At 42.8% G+C, this 27,003-nt stretch overlaps 1 protein-coding gene across 1 annotated transcript in view; it reads left to right on the plus strand.

Annotated features, from left to right (window-relative positions):
• Positions 1-27,003, plus strand: part of SSH2 (slingshot protein phosphatase 2) — a 103,031-nt gene that overhangs the window by 7,306 nt on the left and 68,722 nt on the right. Inside the window, exon 2 of the mRNA XM_054847268.1 lies at positions 26,564-26,607. Within this exon, the coding sequence (XP_054703243.1) occupies positions 26,564-26,607 (44 nt within the window). The remainder of the gene's footprint in view (positions 1-26,563; positions 26,608-27,003) is intronic.

Raw genomic sequence — 27,003 nt, forward strand, 5'->3', positions numbered from 1 at the left:
ATTATGGAGGCTAAAAGCCATTTTTGCATTTCTGATTTGGGCTGTATAAATTGATTAAATCACTGTCAGCCATCTGCAAAATGTCTTATTGCAGTAGTATAATATTGCAGTGTGTGTGTTTGTTAGTTAGCAGTCGGGCAGGCTTCCGTATATGCAGTTTTGAATATGTCAATAGCTTTTTGCCCAAATACAATTGCCCTGAATATGCATCTTATCAGTGTTGCTCATTGCAGGCTGATCTCTCAGAAGACATAAAACGTTGCTATAAGATGAGTCACACGGTTAAACAGCTTGTTGCTTCCATGGTGAGACGCACCCTTACTGTGTATGCCAGCAATCATGAAACTCCTGGCAAATACCCTGTGACGTGAACTTCTTATGGCCTTGCTAAATGAAACGCTTGTGGCACTCGCTGAAATGCATTGTGGCTGTTCGCTTCTTTTGGGTATACTAGTCCTCCTTCTCCTGAGGAGCTCCTCAACTGAGGCTTCACCAAAATAATGAAGTTACTGCATCAACATGGGCTGTTTCAAGGTGAAATTAGTGGGGAACTTAAGGCCACAGTGTAAACTTCTTGTATTGAAGTAATCAAAGACATTAGAATATTTCATCTGACCTATTTTGAAAGAACTGTTTATCACAGATCATACTGTCCCTGTGCTAAGCTCATACCAGAGCTCAGGAGGTGGCTTGGATGCTTGAGCTTTCCTGGCTCTGCAAGTAGAGCAGCGCAGGAGATCTCTGGGAATTAAATTCCAGAGATGTCATCTCAGAAGTTGTGCGTGTCTGGGATGCTCCTTGTGCACAGCTTACCCCCTGCCCGTGCCCCAGTGAGGTGAGCCATGAACAACTCTGAAGTGAGATAAAGCAGGATCCCAAAGGCAGAAGACCATAACCTGACTCCTGTGTACTGTGGGTTCATTGTGCCACGTATTTTTCTCTATTTAGTAGGTTACTTGCTGTAGCAGCTGGTATACGATACTCACTCCTTAAGAGATAATCTGCAGGCTCTTCTGTCAGTTTGCCCATAACAGGCTTTGCTGTTGTATGAGTGGGGATGCCCCAAAGGGAATTTGGAGCAGGTTGCAAACCCAGGAGTTTGTTCTCCCTCCTAGAACAGATGAGAAGTGATAGGAAGTATTTGGGCAAGAATGGCATTGTAAGGGTTTTGTTGAGGGATACTGCATTTATTTGTTAGGTCTTAAGGCCTCCTTAGCAAAGGGCAAAATCTGCTCAGCTAGGCACATTTGTCTTCAACTTTTAACTGGATTAAATACCTGAGGAGTGGATTTTAATGTGGAAAGCTAGTCCTGTCACAGGGGACTGTGGTTGTCCTATTACTCTTGCTGGCTGCTACCATGTCCCTTCTGTTTTGATGTACAGAATTATCACATTTAAAATTGCAGCAAGAACTTTTAAGACTTGTTCAACTGGCTTGGTTTAGCTTCAACGGTTAACATCTGAGAAATGTGTATATTAGGATTCTTAAGAAAAAAACCCAAACCAAAACACTTTAAGCTTTTCATCTCTATACCTTTTAGCATGGTGATGAGAGGGAGGGATAGGGCATATGCCTTGTATGTGTAAAATGTTTTGCTTTCCAAAGGAGAGCTTTGTTGGTAGTTAGAGGTAGTCTGAGTTGTCTGTGTGATGCAGGACCAACCCTTTGGCTTCATCCATCTGAAGTTGGAGTTTCCCACGAATCTCTGAAGTTACTGAATGCTTAAGAGCCCTGAGTGCCACCCTGCAGACATTTAAAAACCAAAGCCCCTAACCTTCACTTGCATGTGGAAAACCTGTGGGCTGCTGTCCCTCTGTCTGAGAGAAAATAAATAAATAAATAAAATTTGCAAGGTCTTGCTCAGCCAGGAAAGGGCCAGTCCTTAGCAAAGTGAACAAACAGAACAAACAGAACAAACAGAACAGTTTCTATATGCAGATGTCACTGCTTAGGAGCAGCGAGTCAGCAGTTGTCTGAGATAGCCTGTTTCTTGTACGAGAGCAGGTATCCTTTTGAGTCTAGCGTTTCTTTGCAGTAGTCCTGAGTTCTGGAGCATCTTCTGTAGGAAACAGGGTGTCACAATGAAAATTTAGCTCACAAGTAGCTGTGGGGCAAGCAGGAAAGTGACTCAGCTTTCTCACCTACAGACAGGAGCTAAACCTAGTTGCAAGAGGAAATGCTAGGTGACGAGATAAAGGTGTTTCTGGACTAAGAATTTATTCTTTTTTTGTTGGTCTTTGTGTTTTGTTGTTGCCGTTTTATGTTCCTTTCCACAGTCCTCCTCAATAGTTTAAAATAGATTAAGGACAAACAGCTCTGGGCATGTTCTTTGGATGATGCTGTAACCACTGTATTTAAATACAGTGCTTCAAAATGTGGTATTAAACAGTTAACTAGCTGCCATATTATATTGTCTTCCTCGGTGAAGTGTAAACCTTGAAAAGACAGCTGCCTTTGCCTTTTAAAATTGGAGAATGGTTGACAAAGACTTAATTCACTTTCTGAACAAGTGTTTTTTCTTATATAACATCTAGTGAGTTTCGTTACTGGGAGTTTCCTCTGTTTTTGTTTCCAGCTGAGTTGTGCTTATGTGGGGTAGCAAGCTTGTGACTTCAAAAAGTGAAGTGAAACAGGACACCTTAGGCTTTTTTTGTTCTTTTTGACATTTCTTCATTCCTGCTGGTATTTTGATTGTGCAGCAGTTAGTAGAACATGGAAGCCTGAATTTCAGCACTTAAATGAATCTCCAGACAGCTGCTACCCCTGCAGTGTGGGTCACGTCTAATATTGCATAAACTCATCAGTATGGTTGCACATGGAAATCAAATATTAATATTTTATCTCTTGCTTTTTGTGTCAGCCTGCTGCTGTGTCCCTCAGCACTTTGCTGTGTGGTGGCTGGGAGTGAACTGTCCTTCTGTGCAGCTCTGCTCTGCTTCCCAGTCTTAAATAAAAGAGATTATCAGGGCAAAATGATATGAACATAGCATATTTTCAGATGCCTTCCCAAAAGTTGGGCATAGTTATATAAACTTTAAGGCAAGGGAGGCATTATCAGTTAATGTTTATAGTATGACTGGAATAGAGTTTGCATAGTCTCAGTGGGTGAAATGAATATTTTTCACATATACTTTACAGATCCCTGATCTCAACTTGTGCTTGATGCTGCAAAGATAACAACTGTGCCACAGGCTTCTGCAACCCACACTTCTGGTCTTTGAAGTGGAATTTTTTCTCTTTTACACATATACCAGAAATTGTTCTTGTCTGGAGGAAGCTCTATTTAACTTAGATCTGTTCATGTTGACTGTAGATGGCTGAGACAGTTATTTTGGGGCAGTTTCTATCTGGTTCTGAGTGAGGAAGTTCAAACTTGACTTTCCCTTGAGGAGAAGGGAAAAGTTTTACATCTTTTTACTATTTAAGGAGAAGATGGCATGAGCCAAAATAAATTTTTAAGCTTGAGTAATTGCTCACATCTTCATTCTAAACTTGAGATGTGCCTTGTTTAAAAAAAAAAAAAATTAAAACCCCCAACAAACCTCCAAAACAACAAACTCAAAACCAAACACACACCCCCTCCTACAAACACTCTCCCCAAAAACAACCCCAAACCAAAACCCAAACCAAAACTACTTAGCTTGTTTAAAGTTTAAACTTGCAAGTTTGGTTTAAGGACAGATGAGCACAGAATGTCACAAGCCAAAGGGGGGTATGTGCAAAGATAGCTTGAGGTGAGAAGCAACCAGTATTTGTCAGTATTTAATTTGCTCACTATGAAGACATCCTGGACATACTTCGCTCTTTTTAAACTTCACTTTGATGGTGAACGCTTCCTTGCACGTGCCATGAGAAATACTGAAAAACCCTGAAGCGGTTGAGAGATATCAACAGGGTATTAGTGAAGAATCTTTTCTTGGGGCAGAGAATAGGAAGTGATTTGCCAGCTGACTTCTGATAGCAGTCAGTTTTGCTAACGCATAGCGTCACTCTTCTTGGCTTGGCTCGGTTTCAGTGCCTCAGTGTGGTGTGGAAGCATGCTGTGTAAAACGTGAGAACTTCTTGCTGTGATAAGGAACCAACAGCTCATCCAACAGGTGCAGCCTTTAGCTGCGGTCCTGAAGATGCAACAGAAATGTTTGCTGTCATGGGCCTTCAATATTGTCGATCTCAAACAGAGTAGCTTATTCGTGAAGCAGTAGTGGAAGAGGCCTGAACCTGGCCTGAACCGGTTCAGAAGGCAGAGCTTTGTTTTTTGCATTGCACTACTATGATAAGAGAATTAGGAGGGGAAGCTATGTTCGAGAATCTCTAATCCATGATGGTGGCTCTGACTGAAATGGAGTAATCTTATGTTAAAGGGTGCTCTAAACTACTAAAGCTTTATAAATATTAATTCTGTTCTTTTGTTTCCTAATAAAAGGCTTTTATTCATGAAATCACTATTTATTTATTAACCTGACAAACTAATAGCAAGCTCTCTTCTTTCAGTGTATGCATGTGCCATATCACAATTCTGCTTGTCACCATAATAAGAACTTCATTCATCTGCTTTAAAATGTCATTGATAACAACCTGGCAGTGGCCCAGCTTGGAGCAAGTTAACTACAAAAGGCTGCATTGTAAACCTTTCTGAGAGTACATGCTACATTAAGTCTAAAATTAAAAAAAAAAAAAAAAAAAGAGAAAAATGTTCAGGCTGATCTGGGTTGCATACAACTGCCAAATAGCTTCAAACCCTTGAAAAAATGGAGCTCTGTATAGAGGATTTCTGGCTGAAAATGGGATACTTTGGAATTAAGGGTGCACATTCTGCTCACTTTAAAACCTTTGAGGTACACTGAATTTATCAACCTCATCTTAAAATGAGAGGGAACGTCTTACTGAACCACAGGCAGCTAAATAAGAACTTGTACATGTAAGGATCTTGTTATTTCCTTTAGTCTCTTCTTTCTTTGACTGAATGTCCAGGATAAAAACTACAGTCTGAAAATAAGTTGTAAGCCTCTAGGGGTTAACTACCAGTAATACTGTGAGGTAGTTTGTCTTGGTTATAACGACCTTCCCTGACCCCAGCTGCAGTCTGTACACCAAACGTATTTATCCACCTGTAGGTTCACACAGGGCAAGCAGGTTGTCTGTCACACACACCAAAGTTCAAGTGCCAGGTCTTTTTCTGCCAGCTTTCCTGGAGGTACCCGAGCTGCCCATTGCACTGGCAATCCCGCGTATGGGGCTTCAACTTCACGGCAGTTTAGTGCTTTTCGCCTTTGACTTTCCTGTTCTTGAAACTATTTACAAATGAAACTTGTAGCCTGGATGAGGGTGAACTGAATTGCCTTTGAAACTGGTTGAGAACTTCTTTGAGAGAAGCTCCCAGTGATCTTTAAAATGGGCCCTGCGCTGTGCTGCACGTGAGAGCTGCGTGTTTTCATCCAGCCCCTGACTAAACCAGCTAGTCGCACTGAACAATTGAACAGTTGAGTGGAACATGAAGCTTTAAGGCATCTTCATCCGAGGTCTTCTGGGAACAGTGTAAGCATGCAGTAAATCATTAGTGTTGTTCTCATCCTACGCCCTAGAGATGTAAAAGGTTCAGGCAGCGTGGTGAAGGCCTTGCTCAGAGCTGAAGGGTGTACAGTCTGATTTCTTAACTGGAGTGGGGACCGCAAGAGTCTTCAAAAAAAAAAAAAAGCTACAATTTCATGCTGCTTCACTTCTGTGGTTTTTTTGTTTTGTCTCTTTCTTAAGTATAGCATGTGGACAGCGCCATGGGTTAGGGAACACTTCAACTTCATCTTCAGAGACTTTTCGTATGTAGCCTTCTACTGAAGTCAATGGGCGTGGAGGTAAGCAGCGCTGAGTGCTTTCTGACAACATCACTACCATCCACTCTGTAGCCTGATGCACAACACTCCTTGTATTTGAGCATTGTTTTTTCTCTGAAAAAGTCGCATGCAGTTGCACAATGAAGACACTGCTTATTTGTGTAATGCAAAAATCTGTTCCTACTTGTTGGTACACAGTGCAAACAGTGAACATCAAAGCGTGAGAGGCTTCACAGATACTGCATGAACACTTGCCACTGAACTTCAGTGACATCCCTGTATTACATCAAACTAAAATGTGACTTCACAGTTGGTCTGTGATTGAATGGGATTTGAACGTATGGTTGAATGTTACTACCTGAAGCATTTGTGCTACTGATGCTCGACAACTTTTGCCCTGATATTGTTTATTTTTACAACTTCTGAGTTTAGTCTCTCAATGGTTAATCATTTTATCATGAGCCAGTCAGAATCAGTGAGAGTTTCCTGTTTCTTTGTCTTTCTGTTGATTTCCTTTTCTGTTGAAACACAACTTTCGCTGTTCAGACAACTTAGTTGCTGCACTCTTCAGTTTCCGTCTAGTGGCTTAAAGCAGAGGGAAGGAGAACTGTCTGAAATGACCCGATATTCTCGGAGATATTGACAGCTGGGTCTGGTGACTAACTGTTATGATAAAACATAAATTCATTAGCCGATGCTGTTGAAATCCACTGACTTTTCTGTACTCCTAATAGAGGGCTTTAAAATATCCAGCTGCAGACTGATCCTCTCCAAGCATGTGACACTGACATCAGTCCTAGAAGTGAGGCATTGAACTGCCTCCAAAAATGAGCTCATTGGGTGATGTTCAATGCACCGATTTAGCAAAATATTAGGTAATTCGATTACATGATCACCTGTACATACTGTTTGAAAGATGGGAATTCATTCCAATTTTAGCTGCTGACATTCCAGATCTCAATGTTATAATCCTAAGATCCTTTTGATAGGATGCTGTGCTCCTGCTATATGTTGGGAGCCACTAATTCTAATTGCCACTAATTTTCTCCAAGACCTTCCAGTTTCTTTGCTTTTCTTCTCCCTGCACCTCTCCCATTAAGTTATAGGGAGTGAGAGTTTAGGACTCTTATTAAGCAGGCCCTCTAATAAAAATTGCTTCATGTTCTTATGGCTCTCTTGACTTGTTTAAATGGCCACATTAAAAAACTAGTTATATCCTTTCCCAGGAGTCTGGGTAGTGGTTCATCTTCAGCCTGACCTGCCATCCAAAGCAGAGTGACTAGTCATGACCGAAATAAAATTAAACCCTGGCAGAACCATCCTGGAGGCTAGCTGCTGTGTGCCTCTAGCTTCCTTCCCTCCCGTAGCTTGAGGTGGACAGTAACTGCATACTTCCTCTTATGACCCGCACAAAGAGCGTGCATTCAGGCAGCACATCAGAGTGATGGTAACCCCAATAAACATACTTGCCCATTATTTTGTAGACTTGAAAAAATTCTGTATTTACTTGTAACTACAGTAGGAGTATGTTCTAGATGCTAGTGTCTGAGCATCTCAACATATCCCTGATTATTTATTTGAAACATGGGCATAAGAGAAACAGTATGATAGAAGAAGGGTTCATGTGAATTTGTGCAGAAACATTATTGTCTCCCTCCCCCCACCCAGTATTTTCTGCCTGTTATTGCACATTACAGGATTGTTTGTTTTGGATGCCATTTCCTGCTGAATAGAAGTCTTTATTGAGCTGGCCATAATGTTGCTCTTTTCTTTCAAGAAATACTACTGCTGACTTAAGACAGAGGCAGATGCTGGATCTTACAGGGCTGTAGCAATATTGCCTGAATTCTGATCTGTAATGCAACTGAAGAATTATACTGTGAAAAACAGAACAGAAAAACTGCTGATGATGTATACAGAAAGCTGAGATGATGAGCTCTTAAAAGCCCTACGTATAGAGCAAGAAAATAAGCCAGGTTTGAAGAGCAAGCAGCAGAAAATTAGATGGGAAGAACTCTGTTCCTGCAAGAGTAAATGATGCCTTAGAATAGGCAAGGAGGCTGGTTGATGTGAACTCTGTGCAAAGTTCAGTGGAGAGTGTGCTCTGATGTCCTGGGTGATACTGTCTCTTCCTACTTCTTGTTTACAAGAAGCTGGCATGTTTTCAGAATAAGCTTCTGAAATATCCTTGGTGAGGAGGAGACTTTGGATGACAAAATACTTATTTCATCTGGAAAGTTAGCTACAACAGTAACTATTCGAGTTGGCTTAACGGCTGCTGCCTGGTTTTTGTTAACTTTAGGAATTGCACTGGTGACGAGTGAGGACTCGGGGTGCAGTCCCCGCTGCGCCTCAGCTCATGCAGGCTGCAGCAGCGGTTCAAGTAGCATGCTTCAGATGCTGCCTCTGCAAAATGATGAAATACACTTCCGCTTTTCCCGGTAAAATGCCTGTGGTACACACATCACTCAGTTGTTTTCGTTCATCTTTCTTTAACAATTGCAAGAGTTGTGCGGAATACATGTAGGGCCTGGAAATGAAGAACTGAGCCCCATCTATCCTCTGCTGCTGGAGGGCAGGAGGAGGTGGGGAGAGAGGGAGAGGAGGAAAACAGCTTCACCCGTGCCTGTTTTGATACTGAAGAGCTCTTTCCAGTGATTTGAGAAGGGGGTGGGGAGAAAACCAGATGCTCTTAGGAAGTTCATACCATTGTTAATAATGTAATTCACAGATGGTGGTGAAGGCCTTGAAGAGGCTTTCATGCACTACTTATGCTCTGTAATAGATCATCACATAAGGGCTCACAAATAGAGATGACTTAATCCCAAGGATGAGTCTGCAGTGATCTGTTTGATAGTGCCTCTGCAGATCATTGTAACCTTTTTAAACAGTTAAGAACCTTTGGGATCCCAGAATGTTGAGCACTGCTCTAGGACTGGACAAATTCCTAATTAAATTGTCAGGATAAAATGTTAGCATGGCTTTGAGACTTTTCCAAAGAAAGTGGCTCTTATGAAATAAAATACAAGTTCTTTGTCCTGGTACAGAAATCAATACAGACAGTAGAAGTGTGAAAATCAGTTTGTACAGTGCCATCTTACTAAGAGGCAGTTCTGCTTTTATTTATCTAGTTGGAGTTGGAAGCAGACCTTGTATATGCTTTCTTCTGAATAGCTGTCAGTACTACTTTGACAGCTAAGGAGAAGGATTGTGGGTTGCATGTCCTCTTGCTTTTTGAAAAAAAAGTCACTCTTATGTATACGCTTTGTAGCAAATGAACAGTCTAGTGGTTTTCAAACATACAGAATCAGAAAAGTTTTAGCTCAAGTCTGTGCAATTAAATTCAAATATTTGTATGTTTGAGAGGCTTATCAATAAGTTCTTCAATGACTGCTGGTCAACTTTGTTATTGGCTGTAAGGTATGTAACCAAAAGTATATATTAGGAACTTGTAAGCAATACTAGCTTATATGTGTAGCACTAGAAATCAAAAGTTTCAAATAACATGAGAACGGATCTTTGCTTTGTTGTTTGCTGCTGTCTTTTCAAGTGTAGCTCCTCCCTTCCTTCATCTTTTAAGATGTTTCCATAATGGTTTTTATTATTATTCTTAACTTCTTCAAGTTTAAATTGTGTTTAGTAAATTGGCTTCTTGTGATGTTTGTCATGTGATGGTTCATGAGCCCTGAAGAATGTGCTCCTGTGACTTCAGCCATGTATTTGCCCGTACCAATGCAGACTGCATCATGTGTTCTTGTTGGTCTTGCATTTTGAGCTAAGTAGTGAAGGGGGTGAGGGGCAGAAAAAAGGGGGGATATTACAGGGCTAAGCTACCAGAAATTCTCAGACTACTTAATTTGTGACCTTGTTCACTAGTTAAATACAATCCAGGTTTTTCTACCTCTTCCATATTTTCACAGAAATGTTTTCTGCATTAGAAGCTGGGTTTCCTCCTTAGTATTCTCTTCAAAAAACACGGGGGAAAAAACATGCTTTGATAAAAGGAATATCTTGAAATCTTGGGGGAAGGGTTGTTGTTGTTTGGTGGTTTTGGGGGGGTGGTTTGGGGTTTTTTTAGGTTTTTTTAAACCTTGGTGAGGGGTCTGTGCTTTAACCAGGAAAGTTGGAAGTTATCTACTCTGTTCCACACTTTTGCATATATAAACCATGACATCTGTAAAGCAATACCTTTATTACTGCAGTAAAATGAACAAAGTTGAAATGACCATATCTGTGCCAAGAGTTTACTGTTTCTCCACGACGGCCAAAGTTTCTGAGCACTAAAAGTGCCGTTAGTGAACCTGTGTACAGCTCCTGGTCCCACTGCCAGGGTGTGATGTCTGTGTCCGTTCCGCCTCAGCACAATGGAAGCTGGGCCCTCTGAGGGCTGAAGACTGACAAGGTCAGGCTTCATGTTAGGTTTCTTTTAAGCAGTGCTTTCAAGTATTTTGGGCATCCTTCTATTTAGCTTTAATTTCCTTCCTTGACACTATGTAATACTGGTTTTTGTATATATATATGTGCTCCTACTGGTCTCCAGTCCTCTGTGTTCCCCCGCTCCCCGCCTTTGATACAGCAACTGCTGTTGGGTATAAATCAGTGTTCTGAACTCTGAGATCAAGGCTTTACAGGAGAGGTGACTGTCAGCTGAAGTTGTTCACCGCCCTGAAGTTTCTGCATGTGGATGCCCTGACAGTAAAACTGTCCATCTTGAGTAGTTTTCATTTTTCAGTAGATGGGCTGTGCTCTAGAGTTCACATACTATTAGACTGTTTTTGTACTTTTTATGTCTGTGTGGGCTAAATGCATTTCTTTAGATTTGAATCCAACATCAAAGTAACATTGGTTTAATACACTGGGTTTTGCATCACCTTTTTTTCCTCCAAGTTGGGTTTCATTTTCAGCTCTGAGTCTAGTATTTTGCTTCATAATTTGGGGCTTTTTGCTTGCTCTTCACATTGTTTAAAACAAAACAAAAAACAAAAAAACCCCCCACAACCCACGCACAAAACTCTGTTTTGCTTAGCTCATACAGTATTTCCATTTGGCTCAGAAGATGTGGATTTGTGAGCAGAGGGAATCCTCATTTGGCTGGTCACCCAAGCTTTCTTCAAGAGCATTAGAAGGATCTACAGCTTAAGTTCATCAGAAGGCTGACCTGCTCTAGTTTTAATGAGATTTATTATACATGTACCTTTTGGATTCCACAGCTTTGATCTTTAAAACAATCTGTATAAACCTGTTAGTAAAGCAAAACTGTTGACAGAAAGCTGACTCTTTATACTGAATCTGCCCTGTGTTAAGATTATTGATTTTTGCAATTATAATAATATCCTTTGTGCCATTGGCACGTAACTTTTCTGTGGTGTTTGGCAAGATGCTTGTATTTGTGTGAATTTTATGGATACAGCTGCAATCCTAATACATGCTGGAGAGATTGGGGGGGGGGTGGTCTCAGCCAAATGAAAGTGTGTATTTTCCCTAAAATTACCTTTGGCTCTTATAAAAGTTTGACAGCATTTAATAATTTGAGCTTTGTTAGCTTAAGAAATCTGGGAAGTTCTTGACTTGCTCCAAAACAAGTTCCTGTGAACTTTCAGCTTGTCAGGTAACTGTGGGACTCCAAGGCTTCGAAGGGGATCCAGAGGTACCGAAGGGGTATAGAAGTGCACTAGTTATTGAGTGAAGGCAGCACTGGAGAATATGGGCGGAAACTGGTGTCTGGAATGAGAGTATCTGGGTCGGTCTCCTCCAGAGCTGGAGGACACGTGAGCTGCAGTAGTCTGGCTTAACTTCTTTCAGCTTGGTGACTTCTATGGCTGTGTTAAATCTCTGTGAAGATGCACCTTGACAGGCCTATAGCGGAGGTGGCCAGGGAACAGAGTGATTTGACTTGTTCCATCAAGATTTGGCAAGCCTAATGACTAGGTGATCTCTGGAGCTGTGAAGAAAAATGTGGCTTGTCGATGACAGAATTCATTAGTTTTCCTCTGCTTGTGCTGGGTATTTGTACATGCAGCACTCAAGTCTGCTGAGGCAAATGCATCGCTGGGTGTAACGCCTTTCCTTTTTCTTTTTTTTTTTTTATATGTGTACCTATTAATGGAAGCAGAGTGCATAATGTAATCTTAAAATAGCTACTCCGTGAATGCAGAAACATTCCACTTCTGACTAATCGGCCATTCATTTAAATATGCACCAGAGACTGAGCGGCGGCTTTCCATATCTGTGTGAATGGAGTTAGAAACATATTGCAGCTCAGAGCTGTGCAGGCATCTTGCTCCTTTCTTTTGGTCTTTTTTATACTGAGATAAGCAGGTGTGGGGTAACTTCTAGCCTGGGAAGCCGGATACATATTGTGCTTGCTGTCTCTTTGGTTAGGCAAGCAAGCTGATGGGATTGCTCATTCTCACTGCCCCCAAGAATGAGGATCTTGGAAGGACTAGGCTGATAAACAGTCCTCAAAATCAGATTTCTGCTTCTCTTGGTTGTGAATGACCAGGAACACAAAGAGCTTATGGTCCGAGTCCTGGCTCTAGTGCATAGCTTGAAGAGCTTGGCAAGCACCAGGGAGCCCATGTGCAGTGTTTTTTCTCTGACAGACTGCTCCACAGCAATGTGCACTGCTCCAGAGCCTCTGGCCCAGCTTCACAATGAGAGTAAGACGTGCAGATACACAGTGGGGCTGTGGGGACAGGATCTGTGTGCTCTGTCAGGTCACTGACCTAAAACCTGTCCCAGCTTAAGGATTTCTCTTGGAACTGCTCACTGCCTGCCCAGGGGGATGGTGCCAGGTTGCACAGGGCTCCCTCCCAGGGGACAAGTGCCATTGGAAGTGGGTACAGTCTCACCTGTCAGAAAGGGACATGCTTTCTTACAGCCACTTGTCCTTGCTTTCTCTGTGCTTTAGGAGGGAATGGGGAAGACTCTTCTCGGGATTACTCTGCATCTTCCCTGGGTGCGTTTTGGTTTTTCTGTGGGGCAAATGTACATCTTCACTGGATGAGACTGTTGATGCCTTGTTCATAATGAGACCGTCCTCATGGTCTGCATGTGCCAGACTGTATATTGCACTGGCCTCTCCTGGCAGGCCAAGCACTGAGGACTGGCTGCCTGCTTCTAATGCTGCCTTCACGCTCCTGCCCACGGGGCTTCAGCGCTAAAGGAGCTGGCTGAGCCAGATCAGCCAGGCAAAGTCTGAAGAACTGATTTTCTTTTGCTGACCAGTGTTGCTTTTCCAAATACTGCATGGCCCTATGACTATAATCGTATAGCCATCTCATTTAGAGCTGACCTCAAAGGCAAGTTCTCCTCTCCTCCCAAAAGGGGGATTTTCACATAAGGGCTTACACTGGTTTAAGGCTGCTTTATCTTAGTATAGTATAAACCTGTTTCTAGTTATCTTAAGGCAGAAGGCAACTGGGGGATTTGGATTGGGCTGGATGATTGATTCCTGCTGACTTAGACAATCCATAAGGAGTGCCTTTTGCCCTTACCTAGCTAATCTTAATTTCCTTTTCTGGCATAGGCAGTAAGTACTTACTCTGTGCTGTTTCTTGCAGCAGGACAAAGTTCTGGGAAGTGCCGTACTTTGAGCATTGGCTTCTGCAGCTCTGCTCTTCAGGTGGTTATTTATGCAAGCTACCAGCCAAAGGGAAGGGAGAGCTTTAACTGGATTAACCTCAAGAAGAGAGTTTGGAGATTTAGGGATTAAGGACCCAAAGGCAGCCAGCAATCACTGACTTAAAACCAGCTATAAGGGAGCCAGTCTCTACAGACGGGAAATACAGTCCTTCCTTACCTGCGCAGCGTTGAGATCGGCAGCATTTTTACCTGTGAGGTGTTAGAGAAGATGGTCTTAGGGATGCAGGGTATGCGTAGGTTTTCTCTTCAGACTTGTGTATTGATTGGAAACTGTTCATAATCGGCGCCTCTTTCGGAAAAACTGTTGAAGCGCTGAGTGCTCAGATGAGATCTTAAACCTGGCACTCACAAGGTGTGTTGGTGGCTTGCTCCGATATAATGAGAACATCTGGTTTTGATAGACTTGTAGCTGTTCTAACTTCATGCACTCCCCTTTTACACCTTCTACCCTTGCCCTAAAGTGTTTCTATTGTCCCATATATTTTTCCACTGATGCTGTTATACATCCCCTGCAGGGAAAATCCTAGTAGATTACAGGATTGATAGAAAGATGGGGAGGCGCGGGAGAGATCAACAAAAACCTGTTACTAAGGAGACAGGAGTTTTAGCATTGTGCCTCTAATGGCCAGTCTGCCGAAGGGGAAACAGATGGTACAAAGGAGGCTGGGATTATATAGACAAGTACTGCTGGGCCACAAATCTGATACATCTATTGAACATCCAGGGGTCAGGCAAATCCAGTCTTGTGCCACGACTGATGTGGTTCCTTTGCCTTTGGCACAATATTTCTGTCCTTCTGTCATTGAAGGCTGTTCTGGATAGTGGGCTTCTGCATCAGCTGTTCCTGCTCCTGGGAACAGCTAGGTTTGGCATTGAGTGAGGGCAAGTGGCTATATGGAAGCGTGTCCCTTTGACAGGTCAAGCTGTACCCACTGCCAGTGCCACTTGGATCCTGAGAGGGGGAAGTAACCAGACATAACACTTCATTCTGGTTTAGTACAGCTTTTCTCCTGTTACCAATGTACACAGTAGGAACATAACTTCTTTTCTATCCTGGGAGAATGGGAGGACGGATGGTGGCCACAGTCACTCCCGGCTTTTGACACAGCCTGGCCTTTATTGCAATATAATGTTTCGCTGAGGCTTAAATTTCAGGAGTGATGCTCCTAGCTGCATGCTGCTCGCTGGGCGCGGGCTTCCCCTGCTGCTGCCTGCTCGCTCTGGAGAGAGACGTGAAATGATGCTGCCATTGTGGACTGAGCAATGGGTAAATAAGCAAGGGCAGAATTCATCCTGTCTGGGGAGAAACAGAGCTGGAGTTGCTTTTGTGAAAGTCCAACTAAGATCTGTTTTTCTTGTATTTAACTTTCAGGCTCTAGAGAGTGTTGCAGAACACAGGACACTGATTCGTTAATAGATGGAGAACGCTAGATGACTACAGTACTAGAATTAATAGCTTGACAGCATTTCCTTTTTTCCTTTTTTCTCCTCCCACAGCAATTTGGACTGATACCCAAATAAACAATAACAGATAGATTTTTAGAGGAGCTGGCTGGGAGAAATAAAAAAAGTCAAGGGGCACTCGTTATGCAACTCTGTACTGCTCATATTTGACTCATCCAGAAAACTCTGTTCTACTCCTCAGCTTCACTTTCTTTTTCTTCTTTTCTTCAATTCCTGTTGGAGGAGGTGTCATTATATTTGCTGCCTTGGTTTTGGTCCCTCAGAAACTGCTCAGACCCTTGTATCTCCAGTTGGCTGTAGACATGCAGCGCTGAAAGAGTGTATCCAGAACTGTACTGTGGAGAAACAGTGTACAAGAGCCTATAAACCAGTTTGTACCAGGCAATAAAATAGCTCAGCATGTTGGCTGAAGTTCCAACAGCATGACACTAATACCTGGGTGTATTTTTTAAGAAGTAATTGATTCTGGGTCGTTTATAACCGTTGTGTTCCAGTTCTAGTAGCGGTGGTCCCCTGCCAGAAGTGGGGCAGCTGGGAGGCTGTTCTGCACCCTGGGGACAAAGGATGTGAACAAGGAGTACGTTTTGTACCTTGTAATTCTCTCTGCAGTGTCTTGCCAGGGAATATCTTCAGGCCTTCCTTTCCCTCTGCTCTCCAAAGACTCGGCTTTGTGTCCTGCATGTACAGAAAGCTGTCCCAGCAATTCCTTTTGAAGTCTTGCCTAAAACACTTGGGGTTTTTTCCCTACCCAAACGGAGGCTAGAGGTGAAGAGACTTTCCTGCCAATTCCTCTTCTGATATAGTGTAAACTCCTGCTGTTAAACCTCTACCAGCCGCTTCTGGTCTAGATATGTCACTGCAGTAGAGCAGAGACTCCCCGGCTGTGCTCTTGCTTGAATCCAGGGTTACGCAATAGCAGCCTGCGAGAGCCAACGCAGATGCTGCTGCATCCAGACACGCTTTACAATGTAGTTGCTTGGATACCTCTTTTTTTTGTTTGTTTGGTTTTTTTGTTTTTCTCACATATGGTAGGTAACATTTTGCAACTTAGAATTGTACCCTTGAGCACAGACTCAGGTTAAGCAATGTTAAGAATTTGAAATATTAATGACTTCCCCTCCATATTGCTTTTTTAGAGGTTGAGTATTATGGAATTTGAAAAGATTGACTGTTGCTCTGCTTCAATTTCAGAGCCTTTATTTCACTTTCTTAAGTGTTAAATAATTTCCCACTTTGAGAATCTTTTTCATCCAGAAGATTATCCTTTAATTATTGATGCAGTAGGTCAAGGGCCCTAAGTGGCCTGACTGTTGGTGCTTATAGTTCAGGCAGGTCATGAAGATTTCTGCGCTGCTCCTAATTCATCCCCTGTGTCATACGTTCATTACGTCAAGGGGAGATTTTCGGGAACTTGCAGGGATTGGATCTCTGAGGAGCTGAGTGGGTGAGAGTCTCTTCTAACATTCTGGCAGGGAGAAAGATGCTTTCATGTTACAGCCAGCCACTCAGTGTACTGCTGAGCTGGTATGGGGTGAAGATGCTACTTAAATGTGTCTCATAGATGGCTGCATGTGCTTTCCTCTGTGTAGCTTAAGGCAAGGTGTCTAAGTGGAATGCCCGTGCCTGGTTATGCCGCTGCTGACTGGGAATTAGACTGTTATCAAGAGAGCTGTGCCGGTGCAGCTTCATTCTGTGGACACAGTTATGACATAGATAGGAATGGTATCCAGATAGCTCTTGTCTCCTTATGGGAATAATATATTTCATATATGATGCAGGTGAATCTGCATTGCTTTAGTGACCCTGCTACACATTCTGGGAAAAGTCAAAGCTCTGGAGTTGTAACTTGAATTGTGCCTGCACAGAGCCCTAGAATAACTCCCTGGATTTTAATGGAGATAACTGTAGCAGGGATACAAATGAGGCCGCTGTGAGCGCACCAAGGTAAACTGGATGCTAACAGGAAGATAGCTGATTGCAAGACAAAGACCCTTCCCTTGCAGTGTACCTCCCTTCCTTCCACCCTCCTCCTCCTAAAATAGCCCTTCAGCATGAGGAGTGAAACCCAACTATTTCCCTCTTTTAAAAACACATGTAGTGTTCGTTCGTTTCAATGGGAAACTGACTTAAACCAGAACCTGGTGGTGTGGTCTGCTCTACATCCTTATTCCTAGTACAGGTATAGTACTGCTCATGAATGATAAAAGATTATCGGCTGCAGTTCCAGGTCTCCAACTTCTCTGCATATGGCTCATTAGCCAGTTTGCTTTTAACCTTGTTTAGTTCTAGCTGTCCTTTTTTAATGCAGCAGTTCAGGAGACTCTCTCTCCCAGCTGGAAACGGGCCCAGCTACTAAGGTGAAGATGTCAGGCCTCTGGGTGAGGAGGTGCACGTGGCCATGCTGCTTCTGAAAGCTCTTGAGTGCTTTGGAAGGTTGAGCAAGGTCTGCGTATTAACAGGTAGCGACTGGAGAGGGTCTGAGGTGTGAATGTCCATCCTTCGTAATTGCACAGGGACAATTTCATGCGTGTAAATGTGTCGCCCTCTGTGAATGGATAATGAACGGCTGCTCACTGCGGTAACCTGTGGAGCTGGGATTTCATTTTAATCACAGACTGTTTGCTGTGTAGAAGCCCTGCCCTGAGATTCACCAGTGTACACATACATATCTTTGACTTGGTCTTAGTCAAACTATACCCTTGACATCAGCAACAGTTCCCAGTATGAAAACTGGAGTTATAGTGCCAGCGTTTATAGAGCAAGTGAGTTTTCTCACACCTGTCCCATCACCGTAAGCATTTGTTGTTGTTGTAGGGAAACAAATGCTTCTAGATTTTAAGATTTCCAGTGGACAACTTCATTAGCTTTGCCTAAAAGGAGATTAAGCAAGTATCTTCAAGATTCTGGGAGGCATTAAATCTAGCAAGGCATCATAATTATGTTAAATATCTGCCTTTTCTGTCGTACTTGTGCAGTGTTGAAAGGCCTTCTAAAAGTTAGAGGAAAGGTCTATTCAGGGAGACAATAATTTTATTATTTTAAAAAATTTTTCTAGTGTCTGTGTCTAGAGATGATATGCTACTACACAGTTTTAGAGAGAAGTTATGTATAATACTCCTTCGAGTAGGGATATTTAATGTGAATATGTATCTACAATGTTTGTATTCTCTCTCTTTTTTTTTTTTTTCCCCTTGGGTGCGTCCCTGTGATTAAGACAAAAGCTGTTGTACTCCTCATCAGGCAAGCTTATTTCACTGCAGAAATTCAATTGACAGTAATCTCCTTTTTAATCTGTTCTTGTGGTGTAGTGTAGCAGGCTGTGTCACATTGTATTTTTCATCCTGATGCTTGTTGTACCAGTTGGAGGCTTCTAATTTCTGTCTTCAAGTGTTTGAGTTCTATTTCTGCAGGTTTTAGTGAGGCCTAATCTAAACACGGTTTGTATAAATCTTAGCTCCAGCAGGAAGATGAAAGCTCTGATAAGGAACTTGTTTTTTTCTCTCTCCAGAGCAGGAGCACAATGTCTTTGACCTAAATATACCAATTACTGACACAGCAAAGTGATACAGAAAACAATCCAAAAGGAATGCCAACTTCTGAATGAACACTTGGCTACAGAAAGCTATTGCTTGTGTGGAACCTCAAACACAGAAGAAATGTGAGGAGGAAAACAGTGTTCATTCAAAACACTTCACGCAAATAGTGATGGGTGAGGGACAAACGGCTGGAGAAAGCTGCTTGTTTACGCCTTGTCCCTGTAGCTCTGGAGAAGTAAAAGCACTGTGCAAAACACAGTGCAGTTCTCCCCCTTCCCATTTATGGCCAAGTTTGCTCAGCTTAGCTTTTTGAAGAACTTTTATGTCAAACTTAAAGGCTTCCTGGTAGCAGCTTCTATTTTTAAAAAGTGTTTGATGGCAAATGTAAGTATTTCTAGAGCTCACAGACACCTTTTGAGTAGTCCTCTACACCATACTAAGGGACTTTATTAATTAGTTTCATAATTTTTAGTAATAAAGGTTAACCATCTCCAGAGACCAAGAGATTCTGAAGTGAACGGGCTTTCAATTCAGCTTTGAGACCTATTCTATATAGGCAAGTACTTGCATATTGCTACCATGTTGATGGTTTCCATAATATACCAAATAAATCGATTCGTACAAACTGCTGCAGATTTCTGGTTGTCTTTGTTCTCCATGTTGCAGCTGTGGAACTTGCAAACTCTGGCTGCCCAAGTTTTTGGTGGTCAAACCACCCTTTTTAGTACCAAACTGCTACTAGACACAGGCTGGAAATGGTACCTGTTACAGTTCAGCATCCCCCTTCCAGCCCCAGAAGCTCTAGCTGGTGAATTTGTGTGTAGTCTTGGGCTCTTGCAAGAAAAAAGGGAACCTTTTATCAACCCAGGTTTTCGAGTCAGCCTTTGTTTCTTTTTACCACCCAGAGTGTTGTTGCTGGCACTTCAGCCTTACTGCAAATGCAGTATGTGTGGGCTTTTTGCTAACACAGTTTATTTAAGAGATTGATACAACTCAGACTACTGTATAAAAGTGTCTCTGCTACAGAAATGTGTAATAGATATTTGGCAATCTGACTCAGACATTTGTCTTACTTTGTTCCAGCAGATGACTTGAGATTATTGATAGGCCTTGTACAGGGCCTGCTGTTCAATAGGCATCTGTCAACTGTTTCATCTTGGAAGGTGTTGGTTCTATGTGATGTCCATGCACAGATCCTGGTCCTTTGGACTTCCAGGGCCTCTATTCAGTTGCTTCTTTGGGCATCTAATGCCAGTCCCATGCAGATGTTGGATACCCCAGGGCACCTCTAATGTCACCATCTGCCTGAGTTGAGTTGAGCCCTAAGGAATATGAACGTGCAGTGGAAGCCCTTATCTCTAGGTGACTTGTATTGCATTAGAGGAAAGGCTGTGGCTGCAGTAATGGCACCTTCTGCAAGACTTGACCAGACTGGGTTATCCATGCATTGGGTAATAGTTGGGGGAAGGTGGTTTTTGTACTGACTTGCTTAATACTTGCTGACACGCAAGGAGAGCTCCTGTATGGAGGAGCTTGCAGTGTGCTGTATGGCTGTAGCCCAAACAAAGATACACTGGGAAACTGGTGGATGCTATGAAGCGTATTTGCATGGTTTAACAGCTGGATCGGTGCCTGGATGCGCAGCCTCTGATTTGACTAAAGCAGCTGCCTTCTTGCCAGCAAAGGTCATGTTTGGCTCAGAGGCACTTAGTGTGTGTTTGAACAACTGGATGGGATCTAGCCAAGGAAAGGGTAGGCAGAGAACTGGAAGATTGCTCATTTAATTACAAGCCTTTTCTTTGTAGTACCTCCTCTGAGACTGGGACCAGAGTTGTTCACATGATGGTTGCTTGACAATGTTAAGTGAAAAGCCTCTCTGATAGCATGGCTGCATCTGAATCTTGCTGCGGGTTTTGGGGGATCTATATTAACTAAGTTTCTGTTGTATAAATAAGAAGCTGCCAGTGGCAGGTGAGGTGAGGTGAAAAAGGCTTCAAGTTCTTTGTGTCGTGTTTATTCTCACAAAATAGTTTCTGCATTCCTACTCTTACACAAGGCCTCTCTGCCCCTGTTAATAAGGATCTTTTTTAGAAGAATGATATTGACTTTGAAAATTAGCTTCAAGAAATGACATTAGTTTCAGATCCACCTCTTGGTTCTGCCTTCCTACGAGGAATTCGGGATCACTCACTGCCGGTGTTTGTTGCTGTGCAGAGGATTCCTGTAAAAGGGGAAAGCGTACCAAGGAATGAAGATAATGAGGTTGCCCACCCAGAAAGTAGTACCTAGCCAAGATTTAGAAAATGGAGAAGGGGAGAGAAGTTCTGTAAGGTCTGAAGTGTGCACATTAAAACTATGAGCAAAATGTTGACTTGTGGGATGAAAGCTGGCATCCTTGTCCTGTCTAAATTGTCAGTGCTCTCTTGATATTGATGGCTGTGACCAGTCACGCTCCTGATAAAAACACTTCCCAGGCATTGTCTACAGAGTCAGGTATGCTGGCATAAAATCATATGTAGCAAGCAGTTATTAAATCAGAATCTCTTTTAAGGTTTCAAAGATGATTTTTAGGGTATAGCCTGTGTGAAGTGTAGTATGTGTGAAATGTTCCTTGGCCAATAGAAAGGTAGTGACAGTAGATGCATGACTTATGCTATTAATCATATCTCTTACAGTAAAACAACTTGCTGTGATGTTCCTAATGTTAAATACAGACAGACAGCTCCAGTCCCTGTATGTAAGAATGCAGAGTGAATCTTGTTTATCGTTACATCAGTCTGCAAAAAGGAGATTTATAAGAGCAGAATTGTTTGCATGACATGGAATGACTCCCATTGTATAGAACAGAATAGCACTCAAAAATTTCTCTCCTCTCCCTTGCCCTTTCAATGACAGATAGTTGGCAGGGGATCAAAGCACAAACAGGATTAATGTTTTGCATATTCTGTCCTACATGGCCTGAAAGGAGCAGAGATGGAATTTTTCATCTTTCACTTTAAACTGCATTTAATATCGTGGCCTAGTTTAGAGCTATGCGACTCATTCCTTCCATTTCCCCCGAGGCCTCTGTTTCTGGTCAAGGAAAGCAGGGCATGACTCCCTCTGGAGCTCATCAGTGCTGCTCAGCTTCCTCCTCGTTGCAGGCTGGTGGAGGAGGCTGGTTTGAGGCTGGAGCAATCCTGCATCAGGAATCTCCAAGTAGTGTTTGTGGAAGCTGCTGTCTCTTTCACCTATTGCTGTTTTTATAGCCTGGGTGTTGCAGGGCACAGGGAACCGGAAGCTGGGGCAAGATCCAAGGTTCTCGCTACTGCCTCTGTGAAGGCAGCTTTGAAAGTGGGTCACTGTCGCAGGTCACACCTTGAAATGGCTGGTTTCAGCGTCCAAAGATGCCGTCCAAGCATGTTCCTTCTCAAAGTGCAAACTGCCTTCTCAAAGATGTCCCCAGAAAGGAATGTTTACAGATTTTGATCCACTTTTTGGCTGATGAATTGTAGCACTGACAGCAGCACTTCCTCCTCTTTGGAAATAAACTAAAAATGGCAAGAAAATTTGAAGTACTTGTTTTAGTAGTCGTGTCAATATTGGAGTCATTTCCTTCACTGAAGCTTGCACTTGACCGTGCATCGGGCACGTCTTCTCTGTCCTGCCCTCCCCTCTAGTGGGGTGACTCGTCATTGCAGCTTAGTTTTGGCTGACGGTTAGTAAGGAGGTTTTTGTCATGTTTTGCAGTTGCAGAATTACATAGTGACCATAACACAGTGCAGAGAACTGTAGGATGAGTATGGTATACACTGGGTGGTAGCACGAACTTGTGGAAGAGGAGAAATAGTGGTTGCATATGTGAAATATGGGAGCATTGGCTGTATCTTCTTCCATATTGAATGCTCTCTGTCCATGAGAATGTATGGGTGCATTAGCAAAGGAGATAATTGAAGGGGGGGAAGATGATTCAGATATCTGAATCTGACCACTCTGTAAATGCCAGGACAAAACATGAGATACGGGGAAGGAGTAGGCTGCAGGCTGGTCAGAGCTGCTGCTGAGGAGGAGGTTAGGGAAGGTTAGTTTTGTTCCAGATAGCATCCCAGGTACTGGCGATGGACCTCTTGCTCAAATTGCACTTGTCTACAGTTCTGTTTCTGTAGACAGTCAGCTGTATTCTGAATAGATGTGCTTCTCACACAAATCTGCTACATTTAGGTCTAATATTAAAGAGATCTTGTAAGAGCTTCAGCAGAGACAGATGGTAATTGATTGGGCCATATCTAGCCTCCTCCACGCTGTGCTCTTGAGGGTTGAATTTTGAGTGGAGCTAAGATAATGATCTGTGTATTTCAGGATCTTCTCCTGTCATTTGTGGGACTTTTGGCTGTGGCATACCAGGCTTGCCTGTCGCTGTGACAAGGATTTTTTTTGGCATGTGGAAATGGCCATTCATTGTAATACTAAAAATGGTTGCATAGCTTGGGTTCCTGAACAGCACTGTAGAGATTTCAAGTGCTCTTTCAGTTGTTTTACCTTACTGTGGGTTTGAAGAACTTGTTCTCTAGCCAAATATATGCTTTTGAGCTGTTTTGGCTTATTCAAAAACCCCATCGTGTCTTTAGCTATCCTGCATGTAATGAAACCTCTTCCTTTCCCCTCTCACCTCTTCCTCTTGCCCCCGCAAATCAACTTTTTTGTCAACCCACAGGGAGTTCATCAGAGCTTATGCTCTGGCAGGATCTGAGAAGTTCTAGCGATAACAAACACACCATACCAGCTAATGGTGTTTTCAGAAGGACTTGAGATAAATAACAATTTGTTCAAAGGAATCTAACTGCACACCTGATGCTGGCTTCCAGTTTCTTGTCTTGCTGATCTTGTTTAGGACATTTAGCACACCAAGTCCTTAAGGTGATGCAGCATTCTGAATGAAAGGTACTGTGGTTCTAGTATCTTTCTTATGCTCGAGTTTGTCATCCCCATCTAACATCACCATCCTAAAGCTGTGAAGCTGTTAGGTCAGGTCATGCAACCCAAAGTAATGGGATGCGGTTGGAGATTGGGCAAAGCCAGTGGTGATAACTGTAGTGCTAGTGTCTTTCTCAGTTTAATGGCACTCTGTTCTCTGTTGCTGATGTTGTTGAGGCACTGACCCTTCAGAAATCCGAATACTCATCTGCAAATCTTGTGTGCGTGTTTTATTTGTGTTTCTTTTTTAACATCTGCTACAAGAACTTCTAATACGCAGCTCCGTTGAGGAGAACCCATTGAGCTTCGTAGATTCTTACAAGATTTGTCCATTGCACTCAGCAACTAGCAGTGTAAAGGACATGCCACATCCCTCTGTTTCTGCAGGCGGATCTCTAGAAGCTAGTGCTTAAAATGCTGCTATTACCACCTGTCAAGCCAAAATAGGCCAAAATGGGGTCCTTCAAACAGCTACTGCCCCTGAGGTCTTAAGCAACGCAACTGAAATGTGCGGAGACTTTGGCTGCGTGGGGAGCGTGGATCGCCAGGACAGCTGTCCAGTGTCTGGAGCTGTGGACTGCAAACGGTCTGGCTCCGATAGATCCTTGAGCCAGTGTGGTTATTGCAAAAGCTTGGATAATGGAAAGCGACTCTGTGCCATTGGATTCTTCTTTAGCAAGGCCAGTCTTGGGTCTGTATCCCAGAGAGCATCCCAGAGTGTCCTGCCAGGCAGTGAATGCAGCTGACACTTCGTCTCAGGAACAAGGACTTGGCTCCCTGGTCTGAAAGAGCTCTGCTGCTGCTCCTCTGATGGCTGCTCTTCATCTGTGTATTTGCACCCTTCTGAGTGATGCTACAGCTTGTCTTCTGTTGACTGTAGAGTTCAGTGGTGTTTTCATTTTGAAGGGGATGGGAATGCCAGCTTCCTTAACAAGTTGCTGAACTAATTCTAAGGTACAATGAGCAGAAGGTATTCCTGCCAGCTCTTACTTGTTGTAGATGGTGTGCAGGTTTTAGCTTGAATTTGTGGTTGCAGGTGGCTCCAAGTGAACTACTTCATGGTCTTGTTCTAGCTCTGTTCTTAGAAATACAAGACCAATAGGAAGCTTGCATTTTCTAGTTATTCTCATGTCCCACAGATTCAGCTAATTTAAATGAGAGAGAGAGAGAGAAACAGAATACCCAGCAGGAGTATCTGCATTTAACTCTGTATTAAAAATCAACTGAGCATGACCTTTCCATGCAATAAGCACAAATAACGTAGTTCAAAAGATTCTCAGGAAAAAACATCTGTTTATCTTATGGAAACTTAACTTTTCCATTCCTCCCCTTTTCTGAGCTTGATGCTTAAACATGATAGTTTCTGTAGGTTTTGTAAATGTGTCTATTCCAGAATCTCTCCCTCTCCTGTTGCTTCCCTTCCTCTCCTGCGCTGGGTGGCAGGCAGGTACATGTCCTTTTTGGTGGGGCTGAACCAGAGGCCCCGGGACGCGCAGTTCCTCTTTTTCTGTTTTTCCACTGACTCCTTTGGAATTGACATTTATCTCATTCCCCAGCCTTCCCCCAGCCCATGAAATCTCTTGCACACCTTTTCTTAGTTTCCATCTGTGTGCCATGGTATGTAAAACAGAAAGCAGTGTATGCATGATAGAGCATCTACCAAATTGCTCTCCTGAAGCAAGCTGATAGTTTTGCTCTCTGCTGACATTTTGGCTTCAGAGTTTCAGCTCTTCTGCAGGTATTTGCAGAAAAGCAACTCCATACTTTTTGTCCCTGCTGTCCTGTTTCAGAAGCACGGTAGAAGTGCATCATTTGTTTTTATAAAGTGACTCCTTGAGTTCAGGAGTAACGCAAGCTACAGAACATGACAGTTCACTCTACTATTGCCACAATATAATCCATGCGAGCATCTCTGCTCGTGAGATAATGTGTTCAACTTAAAGGATGGTGGGATGAGTAGTAGAAGAATGACAGAAATGCAGTAACTGTGCTGGAGCTCAGTACAAGTTAGCTAGAAAAGAACTCTGTAACCAGTTTAAAAAAAAAAACGAAACAACAACAAAAAACAACACTTCAGAGAATTAAGTGACCACCACACAACTTCATTAGCAAAACATTAGCAGCCCTGTTGTCATAGTGGCAGAGGTCTCTTGCAACTACCTACTTGCCGGTTTGTGTGTTGAAAAATGATCCAAAAAACGTGGTGCCACACTGAGGTGCCACGCGGAGGTCTTGCTCTTTACTGTGGGTCAGTTCTGTCGGACCGTACGCTGCCAGCAAATGGTGGGTGCTCACTGGAGAGGGGATCTTCTGCAGGAGGGGAGCCCAAAGCAAGCTAGGAACAAAATTATCTTTTTGCTTCTTTTGTCACCCTGTGCTGAACTCTGGTTTTCTTGGGATGTCTCTGCACTGACCAAACGCCTGGTATGTTTTAAAATGTGTTGCTCCTGCAGACCTATATGAACGTAGGAAGTTTTCACTGATAAAACAGATCTTATACCCCATCTCCAGCTAGTGCCTGGCAATGCATACATAAATGTACCGTGAAGCGGAATTAATTACTGAGATCTCTCTACTGAGGTATTGCTTTGGGCTTTAGTAGGTAGGCCTAGTAAAATTCCACAGCACATTAGAGATTATGCATATTAATTTTGCATCTGAAGCAGTATAGTATGTCAAACTTCCACTTTCTAGTCTATCTGCACTCCCCCAGTCCTATTTGGCAGGTTTATTACTTGCTGGTTTTGTGGATTGTTACGCTTGATTGCTGACACTGGACTATGAATTAATATGATCTACATAAAGGTAATAAAAAAACCCTTAGTGTTTTACCCAGATGTAAACTGTGTGTTTGGGTCTTGGCCTGCCTTGTTTGGCAGGGGTCATTGGAAGTCCATGCAAAAGCATGTTAAATCCTGCAGTGGCAAAAATTCTTGTAATGTTGAGCTTTTTAAAAGGGTTTTGAGAGAACATGAAGTGACAGCTGAGCAGAAAGTGAGTTCCGCTGTAGTGACAGCTACGTGAAGCAGCAGTGAGAATTTCCTTTGCCTTCTACAATCAAACCAGAGAAATGCAAGTCTTTGGATTCTGCATATATTAAAGCATATTAACTTTTTTCTCCTTTCCTATGTATGCAGGAAGCAGACAGTGGGGAAGAAGAATGCCGGTCCCAGCCCAGAAGGTAGGATTGTCACTTGAGGCTTGCAAGAGTCCTCGAGGTTACCTTTCTGTGTGAAATGTTGCGGGGGGGGGGGGGGGGGGGGGGGGGGTGTTGCTGTTGTTCTGGCATGTTCTGCAAACATGCATCATTTTCTGCCTATTGTTAATGTCGCACAAATGTCTTATGTGAACCTTACTGGAAAATATATTTAACTATGGCCTAAATGATGCTCCCAGTAAAGGGGTTGCTGCAGCAGGAAACAGGAAAAGTCAGATTACACTAAATACATATATAAATGGGGAACAGATCACAAAGATGTCAGTGAGTATATTCTCCAAACTGCTGTTTGCATCCAGGAAGTGGTGTCTTGCCTGCAGACATGTTCTCAATAAGATGCTGATACTCCACTTCTCTGTG

The sequence above is a fragment of the Grus americana genome, chromosome 19, assembly GCF_028858705.1.
Source record: "Grus americana isolate bGruAme1 chromosome 19, bGruAme1.mat, whole genome shotgun sequence".
Lineage (NCBI taxonomy): Eukaryota > Metazoa > Chordata > Aves > Gruiformes > Gruidae > Grus > Grus americana.